This window comes from Manis javanica, chromosome 11 (genome assembly GCF_040802235.1).
Source record: "Manis javanica isolate MJ-LG chromosome 11, MJ_LKY, whole genome shotgun sequence".
NCBI classification, from domain to species: Eukaryota; Metazoa; Chordata; class Mammalia; order Pholidota; family Manidae; genus Manis; species Manis javanica.
Genome location: NC_133166.1, coordinates 62,619,443 through 62,632,888, shown reverse-complemented (window position 1 = coordinate 62,632,888; position 13,446 = coordinate 62,619,443). Strand labels below are relative to the sequence as shown.

Genomic DNA, 13,446 nt, shown 5'->3' with positions numbered 1-13,446 from the left:
TTTTTCTCCAGAAACTCTGAGTTAGGTCTCCAAAAGACCTCTCCCAGCTTAGCCAACATTTATCTGTGTAATAGAATGGGGTCTCATTCCAAATCATCTCTCATGTTATGACACATTTCCCTAAGTTTATCAGTATGCAAACCATTTAAATGAAACCATTATGTTTACTACCCCAGTGAACACATTCAGAAAATCAGAGGTGGTCACCAGAGGGCAAGATGCTCCCAGTGAGATGCAGGGACTGTGGATGCATTCAGGGAATGTAGTAATGTTTATGTAGGCTGTAACTCCTGAATTTTTAAAAATTAAAGTATCATTGATATACAATCTTATGTTGGTTTCAGTTACAAAGCACAGTAATTCAACGGTTACCCATATTAAATCCTCACCCTTTCCAGTGAGGTCCTGATCAACAGAGTAAGATGTTACAGAATCATTAACTGTGTATCTGTGCTGTACTACCATCCTGGTGAACAACTTATATTGTGATTGCGAATTACTGTGCACTTTATCCCCTTCCTTTGCCCCATTACCCACCCAACCCTTTCCACTTGTTCACCACTAGTCCCTTCTTGGTGTCTGTGAGTCTACTGCTATTTTGTTTCCTTCGGTTTGCTGTTTTTATACTCCACAAATAAATGAGATCATTTGGCATTTGTCTTTCTCTGCCTGGTTGATTTCACTGAGCATAATACCCTCTAGATCCATCCATGTTGTTGCAAATGGGAGAATTTTTTTTATGGCTGAATAGTATTCCACTCTGTGTATATACCATATCTTCTTTATCCATTCACCTACTGATGGACACTTAGGTTGCTTCCATATCTTTGCTATTGCAAACAGTGCAGCAATAAACATTGCAGTGTACATGTCTTTTCAAATTAGGTATTTTTTTTGTTTTTTTTGGTAAATTCCTAGGAGTAGAATTACTGGGTCAAATGGTATTTCTATTTTTGTTTTTTGAGGCATCTCCATACTGCTTTCCACAACAGTTAACACCAATTTGCAGTCCCACCAACAGTGTAGGAGGGTTCCTATTTCTCCACAACCTTGCCAGCATTTGTTGTTTCTTGTCTTTTGGTTAGTGGCCATCCTAACTGGTGTGAGGTGATAGCTCATTGTGATTTTAATTTGCATTTTCCTAATGATTAGCAATGTGTAGCATCTTTTCATGTGCCTGTTGGCCATTTGTATTTTTTTTTTTTTTGGAGAGGAATTACAAAATAGTTGGGGTGGGTGGTGGGGGAAAGGGGATAAAGGGGCACAATAATTTGTAATCAATATAAATTGGTCACAGGGATGGTGGTACAAGATGGAGAACACAGTTAATGATTCTGTGACATCTTACTATGTTGACTGGGACCGCACTGGAAGGGGTGAAGATTTAATATGGGTAAATGTTGAACCACTGTGTTGTGTAACTGTTCAGGTCATCCGGCCATTTCTTAATTGGGTTATTTGGTTTTCAGGTGTGAGGCATATGAGTTCTTTACATATTTTGGATAGTAACCCCTTATCAGATGAGTCATTTATGAATATATTCTCCCATACTGTAGGGTACCTTTTTGTTCTGCTGATGGTATCCTTTGCTGTACAGGAACTTTTTAGTTTGATGTAGTCCCATTTGTTCATTTTTGATTTTCCCTTGCTTGAGGAGATGGGTCCAGGAAAAAGTTCCTCATGCTTATATTGAAGAGATTTTTGCCTGTTTTCTTCTAAGAGTTTTATGGTTTCATGACTTACATTCAGGTCTTTGATCCATTTTGTGTTTAATTTTGTGCATGGAATTAGACAATAATCCAGTTTCATTCTCTTACATGTAGTTGTCCAGTTTTGCCAACACCAGTTGCTGAAGAGGGTTTTTCCCATTGTATATCCATGGCTCCTTTATCGCATATTAATTGACCATATATGTGTCATTTATATCTGGGCTGTCTATTCTGTTCCTTCCATCTATGGGTTTGTTCTTCTGCCAGTACCATATTGTTTTGAATACTCTATCTTTGTAGTGTAGCTTGAAGTCTGGGAGCATAATACCCCCAGCTTTGTTCTTCTTTCTCAGGAATGCTTTGGCTATTTGTCTTTTATGGTTCCATATGAATTTCAGAACTATTTTATCTAGTTCACTGAAGAACATTCTTGGTATTTTGATAGGGATTGCACTGGATCTGCAAATTGCTTTGGGTAACATAGTTATTTTGACAATATTAATTCTTCCTATCCATGAGCACGGGAAGTATTTCCATTTATTGGTGTCTTATTTCTCTCACGAGTGGTCTTATAGTTTCAGAGTAAAGGTTTTTCACCTCCTTGGTTAGGTTTATTCCTAGGTATTTTATTTTTTGATGCAACCGTAAATGCAGTTTTTTCCTGATTTCTCTTTCTGCAAGTTCATTGTTAGTATATAGGAATGTGACAGATTTCTGTGTATTCATTTTGTATCCTACAACTTTGCTGAATTTGGTTATTTTAGTAGTTTTTTGGTACGGTCTTTTCTATGTATAATATCATGTCATCTGCAAATTAACACCTGCATCTTGGGCCAGTGAAGACTTAGTCTCATCTATGTAGATGTCTGTGCATTTTCCCCGTACCATACTCATTATAAAACCTTCATTTCTTAGTTAATTTAACATCAACACACTTAACAAATTAATATTCTCATAGATATCATTTTTAGCTATAAGCTATAACAGACTACTAAAATCTACCCTTCGAATTATTTCAGTCTTAATATGCAGAACTAGGTTACCCTCAACTGTTCAGCTGTATCTAATGAGTATATTATATACTCTGTATGAAGGTTATTTGATGCAGTTATCTTATCTCTATTGGCTACTTTTTTCTGATCTGCAACAGATGTAGCCATTTCTGTAGTACAAGGAGTCTCCAAATTTTCTTCTTTTTGAAGGGCTTCCTCCTAAGGGACCATGTTACACTTTCATTATCTTTTCAATGGTTTCAAGCTTACATTACTAATTGAAAAAACCATTGCCCTCACTTCTAAAATTACACCTTAAAAATTATTTTTATATTCTAAAAATGTAAAGGGTAAAGAACACAAGTCAAAATATAGAATGTTGAGTATTTATGTGTTACTGGGGAACTCTGGGCAGGAAGGAAAACTAAACATGGATATGTGTTTGTGAATAATTTGAGTGAAAATGCATCAGGAAGTTGAAATGAGTTATGGGAACCAGTACTATGTTTATAAAGCCAGTAACAAAGACATTGGTTTGTAAAGTGACAAACTCAGATGAGGGGAAAAAAAAGTCTATACATGCCTGCCTGGACTCACAGAACAATCACAAATTCTGGCTCCTCTTTTATGGTGAAGAAGTTCAGGCCCATGACATTGGCACTATTTTATCTGCAATAGACCTGTTCACTGTAGTAGGGTGGTAACATTAATACTACCTGGTTCCCTAATGACAAGAAAGGAGTAAATTTCCCAACCTCTCGGTATACATGACTTAAAAAAAAAAATCCAATCAGCCTTCTCTGGAAAAATAAAACAAAGTATGAACTTAGCTGACACAGAAAAGTGGAATTATGATAATTTTTGGCAAATGTGGGCTAACAAGTATTAAAAACTTGAAGAACACAAAACATTTTCCCCCTCAAATTTTTAGGCAACACTGACATCCTAGAAAAAAAATGCAATGTGCTTCTTTCTTCCTGACACAGTCAGTTCCCTCAGTAAAGGATATAAAAAAAGGAGAACAAAATTTGAGAGAAATAAGTCCACCAATTCTCATCTATAGTGCCAAGAACTCTTTTCAATTGAATAGGTGAAAGAAAGCCAAGAACAGTCTTCAAATTGTTATTGTGAGAATATCCACTGTTGACATGCAACTCCCAAATGTAAAATACTAGCAGAAATTTTGCTCCTATTTTGCAGTAAGAATCAGTTTAGTTTGCTTTGTAATTCAATTTATGACAAGCACCCCAATGATAAGGATGACCCCTATGGGAATATTAAAGTGCTGTAACACCATACATAAAGGCAACAGGCACGCTCATCTGCCCTTTTGTTACTTTGATGACTACAGAACTGAAGTTCAGTGGCTCCTGGATTTCTGTCTTGAGTAAACCTGCTCATTTTTTCAGTGACAAAAAAAATTGTCACATAAAATCTAAGGCCTAGCATTTTCACATCTCTTTTTCTACATGCATTATATTCCCATTATCATGCAGGCAATGAGTTTCACAGGGCAGAATCTTCATGGAAACTCAAAAGTAACTGATTTGCCCAAGTAAAAAAGAATACAATTCTCTTTGTATTGCCATAGCTCTTAATTACTCACATTAAAGGGAATTTAAGAATGGTTCTGATAGACACATTAAATCATACAAGTGACAGAGGACAGTATTTAATGCAATGAAGTAACACAGAATCCTTTCCATTTACAAAATGTTTCAACAATTATTACTTGAAGTCTCCCCCACCCATTCTTATTTGAAGTTTCTAGGAGCTCTGTGTTATCCTTATTTTTCAGGTAAGATAAGAGGTTAAGACATGCACATTTACATATTATTATATAAGTAAAAGAGTTCAGTGATCTTTCTAATACTGAAGTTGCATCAAAGAGTCTGAGTTAGAACTTTTCATAATCTAAAATTGCTTCTATATAATTTGTTACTCAGATATTAGAGGAATTAATGTTGCAATTATCTTACCTCAGAAATAATTAGAGAGAGTTTAAGATCAGAATGTGCTTTTTCTGGGAATAATTACTTTGAATTAATTCGTACTAGTAAGACCAGCTGAGACAGTGGTATTTCCATCCATTCTTCTTTGAAAGGATCTATGAGGATATAGTCAGTGAGAAACAAACTTCACTTCTCATTCAACAGCACTGGGAGAGAATGTTCTAGTGGGAAGCTCTCGTGACACTAATGGCTCAAGTTGATAGACTACACTGTGGGCAGCTGAAGGAGATTGCAATGGGACACATATTTCTTGCCAGACAGTGCTTTACCATCTGAATCTATGGCTTCTCCTTTTGAAATAGCAAGAATATGGGAGGACAAGATCTGCCAGAAGCTGTAGCCATGCTTGAGCAAGGATGCACAGAATGTCTTGCCTTGAAGCTACAACAGGGAAAACCAGAAGTGGATGATTCACGCCAACTTCTTTTTTCTTTTTCTTTTTTTCTACTGGCAACTCTGATTAAGAGAGGTGTATGCTTCTTATCCATTCAGTGACTCTATGTCTTTTGCCTGGTGCATTCAGACCATTTACATTTAGGGTGATTATCGATAGGTATGTACTTACTGTCATTGCAGGCTTTAGATTTGTGTTTACCAAAGGTTCAAGGGTAACTTCCTTACTATCTTAACAGTCTAACTTAACTTACTTAGTGTGCTATTACAATCTATAGGGTTTTTTTCTTTTTTCCTCCTTTATCTTCCTCCTCCATTCTTTATATACTAGGTATCATATTTTGTACTCTCTTTGTCTATCCCTTGACTTTGAAGGTAGTTGACTTGATTTTGCATCTGCTTAGTAATTAATTGGTCTACTTTCTTTACCGTGGTTTTATTTCCTCCAGTGATAGCTATTTAGCCTTAGGAACACTTCCATCCATAGCAGTCCCTCCAAAATACATTATAGAGATGGTTTGTAGGAGGTAAATTCCCTCAGCTTTTGCTTATCTGCAAATTGTTTAATCCCTCCAAATTAAACGATAATCTTGCTTTCAGAGTATTCTTGGTTCAAGGCCCTTCCACTTTATTGCATTAAATATATCATGCCACTCCCTTCTGGCCTGTAAGGTTTCTGTTGAGAAGTCTGTTGAGAGCCTGATGGGTTTTCCCTTGTATGTGATCTTTTTTCTCTTTCTGGTTGCTTTTAATAGTCTGTTCTTATCCTTGATCTTTGCCATTTTAATTATTATGTCTTGGTGTTATCTTCCTTGGGTCCCTCGTGTTGGGAGATCTGTGTACCTATGGCTTGAGAGACTATCTCCTTCCCCAGATTGGGAAGTTCTCAGCAATTACCTCATCAAAGATACTTTCTATCCCTTTTACTCTCTTCTTCTTTTGGTACCCCTATAACATGAATATTGTTCTCTTTGGATTGGTTACACAGTTCTCTTAATATTCTTTCATTCCTATTTTTTTCTCTCTCTGCTTCAGCTTCTTTGTAGTCCTGTTCTCTGATTTCTATTTCATTTACCATCTCCTCTACTTCATCTAATCTTTTAAGTCCCTCCATTGTATGTTTCATTTCAGATACCGTATTCTTCAATGTTTGTATGTAATTCTTAAATTCCTCCCTGAGTTCTTGAATATTTTTCTGTAGCTCCATGAGCATGTTTATGATTTTTTATTTTGAAATCTCTTTCAGGACGATTAATGAGTTCAGTTTCACTTGTTTTGTGAGATTTTGGTTTGAACCAGGTTTCTTTGATGTTTTATATTTGTAGGTGGCGCCCTCTAGTGCCCAGAAGCTCTACTCTCTGGAACTGCTCAGCCCCTGGAGCAATGGTGGGGGTCACAGGTGAGTGGCGCTGGTGCCCTTTTCCTTGAGGTCTGCTGTTTTCCCCAGGTGTAGGCAGTCTGCTGCAGCCTTCTTTCCTGTTGCTCTTTCAGGATTAGATGTATTTGCTATATTTTCATATTCTATGTGGTTTTGGGAGGAGGTTTCTGTCTCATCTCTCACACCGCCATCTTTATTTAATCCAATCTGGAATGCTTAGTGAAAACATTTATTTTCCTGTCTTACATTCTCTTTCTTAGCACCTTTACTGTGAACCTCCCATTAAGTTCTTTGTGTTCCATTCAGTCAGCCCAAGGGGATAGAAGGTTAGAAAGGAATGGGTTAAGTTGTTTCCCCAACAGCTCTAGTTCCCCAAGTTAACTCAGAAGTCACCTGAAAGAGCTATGATAATATATATAATTAAAAATCAAAATGAAGTACAACACAATTTCTGCCTAACCCCTCAACTGCTTGTACCCAAACAGAAACGCTCACCATAATTAAAGTTGCCCAAATTGCTGCTATATTTCCCGCTTGGGGGATTATAAATCTGCCTGGCATCCCTTTTCGGTCCTGCTGGAGATTTCTTGGGTGGTGAACTGGAAGATGTATCTTCACTGGCTCTCTTTTGCCTGTAATGGTAGAAGAACAGCAATAAAAAAAATTGTTAGACCAGAGGCCCACAATACATTTAAAATTTAGCTTATCAGTTATGAAAGACATTCTAAAGATGATAGTCACATCTGAAAAAAGAAGTAACATTCTGTTATCATCAAATTAACTGCGACTTAGTTATGCAGACATTGTCAAGAGGGCATTTACAAGGCTTTAAAATAATCTGGAATATGTAGCTTCAAAGACTATATATATTAAAGTGATTCATGTTGTAAAACTTCTCAGAAATTTAATTATGCCACAGGAGAACAAACAGCCACCAAATTCCAGGGTTGTATTCAAGTTTATTTTATAAATACCACTATTAGATTTTATATTGTAAGTCATGTTTTAACAGCCTTATTTTAACATCTTATTAAGAATCAATCAACTAATATACCATTCTGTACAGTAAATGTAACACCTGAATTTAAGTTTTCTTATTTATAAATTATAACTATTAGAACACTTAAATCCCTTTTAAATATATTTCTTACCCAATCTCAACCTTCTGTACAGGTTTCCAGGATAATGTTACTGTGCTCTTATAGGAAGGAGGAATGTGGAAGAGATCCTGAAAAGACAAAATTAGACAACATTTCTAATGTATTGGTGGTGTGGTAAGGGTAAGAAACAGTGAAACACATTTTCAAGATAAATTTTGGAAAGTTTTAATTTATTCTTTGTGCTTTTCTGCTGGTGAATAAAGATGTAAAAAAAACTTAAGAAAAAAGTAAGCAGGACAATTTTGTTTATAAATTACATCTATAATGTCATTTTGTGTACATCACTTAAGAATCTGCAACTAAGTTTTTTTTAGATGTCAAATCCCAGGATAAAATAACAATATCAATTTTCATAAACAAAATCAATAAACAAATACTTTTTTTTTCACAGATGCAGTCACCAGTGTGCTTTAAAGAGAATAAAATGGTGCAATCTGCCATTTGCTTTTGCATATTTTTTAGTGGTTCAAATTAGAACAAAAGTAAAGGGTTGGCTAAGCTTAGGCTTCCCCTTAAATATCTATAAATCTCCAGTAAGGGAAAACCCACAAGATTTAAATACCAAATTATCAATTGTGGTAATGCAAACGGCTGCTGAATTTAAGTACTAATGTAAGTCAGAATTGAAATATCTAACTTCATAATATCCTCAAAACTCTGAATGGACTCCTAACCATATTTATTTTTAATATTTTACCTAATATTTATTAGCTGTATTCTAATTTTTATATATAGGTAAAATCTGATAGAAGTACACTGAATTTTTTCCATAGTTAAAATGAGTACACTAACAAAATCACCTCCTATTATATAAAACTTAAGTCGAGAGTACCAGAGAAATTCAGGCAATTAGCCAATACAAATTCTTTGAACCAAAAATACCTGAGGTTTCTAGCTGGAGTGATTTAGCATATGATAATTTTGTTAAATTTTATTTAATAATTTTATTTTTTTGTATTTTATTGTATCTGTATGAGAAAAGGGTAACCATTTCACAATATATGTAAATTAAACCATTATGCTGTACATTAACTTATGCAGTGATGTATGGCGATTATTTCTCAGTAAAACAGGAAAAAACCCCAACAGAACACATACTCACACACAAGAAAGGGACAAGAGGAAGAGGAAAGGGGAAGGCTTCAATTTTATACATTAAATCTCAGGTGGCAATGTGAAACTGGGGTACAGTTTGTGGATTCATTAACACTGAAGTGAAAGAAATTTTGTGGAATTAGATGAGTTGCCTTAGGTAGGAGCTAAAGGTTGTGAAGAAACATCGATGATGAACCACAGCATGTCAGTTTTTCCTAAAAAAAATAACTGATCAGACACTCTTATCCCTATTTAAAATTTCTTTTAAGATATTTTTGGGAAGGCACCCTACACACTAGTTGCTGACCATATTTATCACTCTTCTGTTTGCATCCTTCTACTACAGTCATGTTTAAATCACTATGGTTTTCTGAACAGGAAATTTTCTCATGTCTATGCTTTAGCTAAGTTTAAAATGTTCTTAACATAGTGTATCTTTGACTTACACTTATGTCATTAGTTCAAATAAAGTAAATCTCACATTATATATGAATTCACTGAAATTATTTTATATATTCAATATATGAAATAAGTGGTGGCTATTATAAAAGCTTTCTTAGGAGAAGAGAGTTAGTATTCTTACCTCTTCTGTTTTTAATACCTTTTCACTTTTTCACTTGGCAATGTGATATTCATCCCTCAATTGTCTTCCTGTTGCTTTGTCTGAAAAGCTTCCCTCTTTCTTCTGAGAAAAAGTAACCATTGCATGGGATTTTTACCAGATTAGTTTTAAGGCATATCACTGTTGGGACCTTTTGCCTCTTTTAGGCCTGTGACGGCCGCAGACTGGAGGTTTCCATCCTCCCTCGTTACTTCCGTGTTTGTGGCCTAACTAGCGTGCGTGCTCTTGGCCCTCACTCCGCCTCCCCACCTAACCCAAAACCTGCCTACAGACCCTAGTGACAGATGAGATAATCAATTCCCACTGGTTTCTGTTACTTCCTTATCTTCCCCTATATAACTAAGCCTCTGATGGAATAAAGCTGAGTTTTGCTGCGCCCTTGAGGCTGACACATCTCCCGGCTTGGTGTGGTTTTGTTTTTCCCCAGATCTCAGGGGAGGGTGTCCAAGCCGCCAACACTTGCCCTCTCGCTCAGCCCCGGGGATAACAGGCTGGTCCTGCTTGTCCCCCCACCTTCTTGTTGCTGAAGAGCAACAACTGGTGCCCCGTGTGAGGAATGAGGAACTTCGCTGATGAGCTAATTGGACTACGGATAAGTGTAATTCCATAAAATATGGGACATTCTTCTTCCAAGCCTGATCCCTCTCTTGAATCCCTTAGGGTCCTCCTCTGAAGTAGAGGCCTAGAGCTCTCTGACAGCCAAGCTATCAAAACCTGGGAGACCTTAGTTAAGGTCGCCCTGTGGCTGCCTGCAAGTAATTTGTATGACTGGGAAACTTGGGACAGGGTGGAGCAACTCGTACGCAAAGCCCAAGTTAATCAGGGTGATATCCCCCCTTTGGGGACCTTCCCCACTTTAGCAGCCCTTAAGAGTTGCTTCCCTCCTCGGCCATCGAAGCCAGCTGCCAAGAACTTAATAGACAGGGAAACCACCGGGTGGGGAGTCCCTTCCCGGGAAGATTCTGATCCCCTTCCTCAGGCTGAGTCCACGCTGGCAGGACAAGAAAGCCATAAAGAGCCGGATGAGAATCGTGGCAATGGCGCCCCCGACCCTTTGATGCCGCCCCCTGGCCTCCCAAATCCACGGCTCCTTTGTACCCACCACTTCCTGGTACTAGTTCCTCTTCTAACCCTTTCAAATCATCATCAGCACCTCCTCATCCATACCAACCAGCAGGGGTTTCGGCTCCTCTCCCATATAAGGACTCATGCTCTCCTATTGGATGCCAATGGGCAGAGGTTCCAGCTCCTTTCCCATATAAGGACTCATGCTCTCCCATTGGCTGCCAACCCCAAAAGAATCCATTGTTCTACCCACAACCTAACCCAGGGCCATGTCAGCTATTTCCTGTCAATGTTAATCGCGGAGATAACCGCCCTGCCCCCTGGTACCCTTGGGAGCCAGGTGACCTTAAGGAATTAAAGAAGGCCGTTCTTGAGGATGGCCCCAGTGCTCCTTGGACTGAGACCATCCTCCAGGGACTTGCTCACCATCCGTGCACCGCCGCAGATTGGAGGGCTCTTGCCCGGGTGGTTCTCCCTGGCCCCCTTTATATTAAGTGGTGTGCTTTGTATGAAGAGGAATGCCAGCAACAAGCTGAGAGGAATCTGACATACTCTTTTACATATATATGGATCATATTATCTTGGGGGCCACTTGTTCCCGCAAATTAGACGACCTCTTTAAAAGGTGCCTTTCCCTGCTCAAAAACTACAACTTTCAAATTGCCCCAGATAAAGTTCAACAGATAGCTCCTTTTAAAATTTTGGGGACTACTTTAACATTAGATGTTGTGTCCCCTGTTAAGCCCCAGTTATGTATTCAAGACACATATACGCTACCACAGCTCCAGAAACTGCTGGGGGAAATCAATTGGATGAGGCCCTGGATTCCTATAACCACAGCTGATCTTATCCCTATTTTCGACCTATTAAAAGGCCTTGATCTAGCTTCAACAGTGACTTTAAACCCTATACATAGAGATACATTAACAAAAATTTGACATGCCATTGATAATGCTGCCTTAAAAAGATATGATCCAAACTTGCCGCTGGTCTTCTATATTATGGCAGGAGAGGCCCTCCTCACTGCTCTTTTGGCTCAGAAGGGGGATCCCGTACACTGGATATGTCTACTTGTGGGAGGGGCACCCCGAGTGTACTCTATAGTGGATCAAATGGCCAACTGCACTGTCAAGGGACGAGATCTTCCTATCCGTCTTTTTGGGTGTGAACCCCACTCTTTGATCGTCCCTTTTTGGTCAATGATTTCTCGTGGCTACAGAGAAATAATTTGATTGGCAATGGCCATGGAAAGCTTTCCGGGGATAGTGGACTGTCACTATGGTCCCTATAAGTGGATGAGTTCTTTTAGCCAGTTGGCGTGGTAGCCGCCAAAAATGTTCCTCACTGAGGCAGACCCCTCTTTCCCCTCTCTTTTTACTGATGGGGTAAATGGGGAGCCTCTATGGTAATGTTCCCCCCAGGCACAAGGAGTGCCCTCCGGCTGTAACCCTCTTTCATGAGGTACAGGGCTCCACCCAGTTTAAAGAGCTTTATGCTGCTGTTTTAGCTCTGTCTGAGATCCAAGGCCCTCTTAATCTGTTTTCTGATAGCCTTTACATTGTCAATCTACTGCCCAACCTTGTGGGTGCTCACATCAGACTTGACAATAATCCCATCACTCCTTTAATGATTCAAGCCTGCCATTTGTTAAAACAGAGACTCATTCCCCTTTTTGTACAACATCTAAGGAGACATCAAGATTTGCCAAGCTTTTTTGTCGAGAGGCAATGCTCTTGCTGACTGACTAGCTTCAGCCTACACAGTACAGGAGGCCACCTCTTTTCATCAACTTACACATGCTAACTGGAGCGGACTATACCATCGGTTCCCTCAGGTCCCCGTCAGAGACTTAAAAAAGATCATTAGGACATGTAAGTCATGCCAGCCTTTCTACAAGTTCCTCCGTTTCAAAAGGGCGGAGTGAACCCTTGAGGCCTGAGGCCCAATAACCTTTGGCAGACTGATGTCACACATTTTGCCCCTTTTGGGAAGCTTAAATACATATTTCTAACAGTTGATACCTTCTCCCATGCTTGTTGGGCTACAGCCCATATGGGAGAAAAATCTAAACATGCCATAAGCCATTTTCTCCAGTGCTTCGCCATTCTTGGCCTGCCAGATCAAATCAAAACCGATAATGGTCCCTGCTTTATTAGTAAATCTTTCACTGAATTCTTGAGTAAATGGCAAATTTCCCATACCACTGGAATTCCTCATAACCCTAAAGGACAAGCAATCGTGGAAAAACACAATCATACCCTCAAATGTCAAATAATAAAACAAAAAGGGAACACTCCCCCCCCATGATCAACTAAAGATGGCATTATTTACTCTAAATATTTTAAATTTTGCCAAAGGCAAACACTTCTCACCCTTCCAAAAGCACTGGACAACAACCGTTACTTATCGGATGATTAGAGCCCGATGGAAGGACCCCCTTACTGGAGAATGGAGGGGCCCAGACCCCCTCATTACAGCTGGAAGGGGATTCGGCTGTGTCTTTCCAACCAGTGAGAAAAGGCCGATCTGGGTCCCCGCAAGGGATCTCAAGTATTACCCCCCTAAGGAGGGGGAGTTCACTGATGTCAATGATGACCCAGAAGGCCCCCTGCCTCCTGAGAATATTTCTCTTCTTTCTCTTTCAGGGTCTGCAATGAACCCAATGATGCTGGTCTTCCTGTTAATGGCAATAAATCTCCCATTAGCTAGGACAAGATTTGGAGATCCCGGTCAAGCAAGAGCCATACTACAAAAAACCATCGGAGACCCCCGCACAGCCTGCGCTCACTCCAAGGCCCCTCCTCCCGCACAGTTATACTTCTACCAAAACCTGCCTAATGGGCAATGGGCAGTTACCTAATGCAAGGGACAGAAAATGGATGCCCTGGGAGAGTTCTCTCTCACCATTGTTGGCCAGGTCCCAAAATATCTTCACCTGCCCAAGGAAATCCCCCTCTGAGTGTCCTTGCACCACTTTTCTTGCCTCCGTTCATGCTCAATGCTATCAGGATGTTATCCCC

At 39.2% G+C, this 13,446-nt stretch overlaps 1 protein-coding gene across 2 annotated transcripts in view; it reads right to left on the bottom strand.

Annotated features, from left to right (window-relative positions):
* API5 (apoptosis inhibitor 5) overlaps positions 1 to 13,446 on the bottom strand; it is a 40,260-nt gene that overhangs the window by 3,166 nt on the left and 23,648 nt on the right. For both annotated transcript variants that reach the window (XM_017669576.3, XM_017669577.3), the window contains exons 12-13: positions 7,636 to 7,712; positions 6,980 to 7,116 (exon numbers count right to left, since the gene is read on the bottom strand). In XM_017669576.3, the coding sequence (XP_017525065.1) occupies positions 6,980 to 7,116; positions 7,636 to 7,712 (214 nt within the window). The remainder of the gene's footprint in view (positions 1 to 6,979; positions 7,117 to 7,635; positions 7,713 to 13,446) is intronic.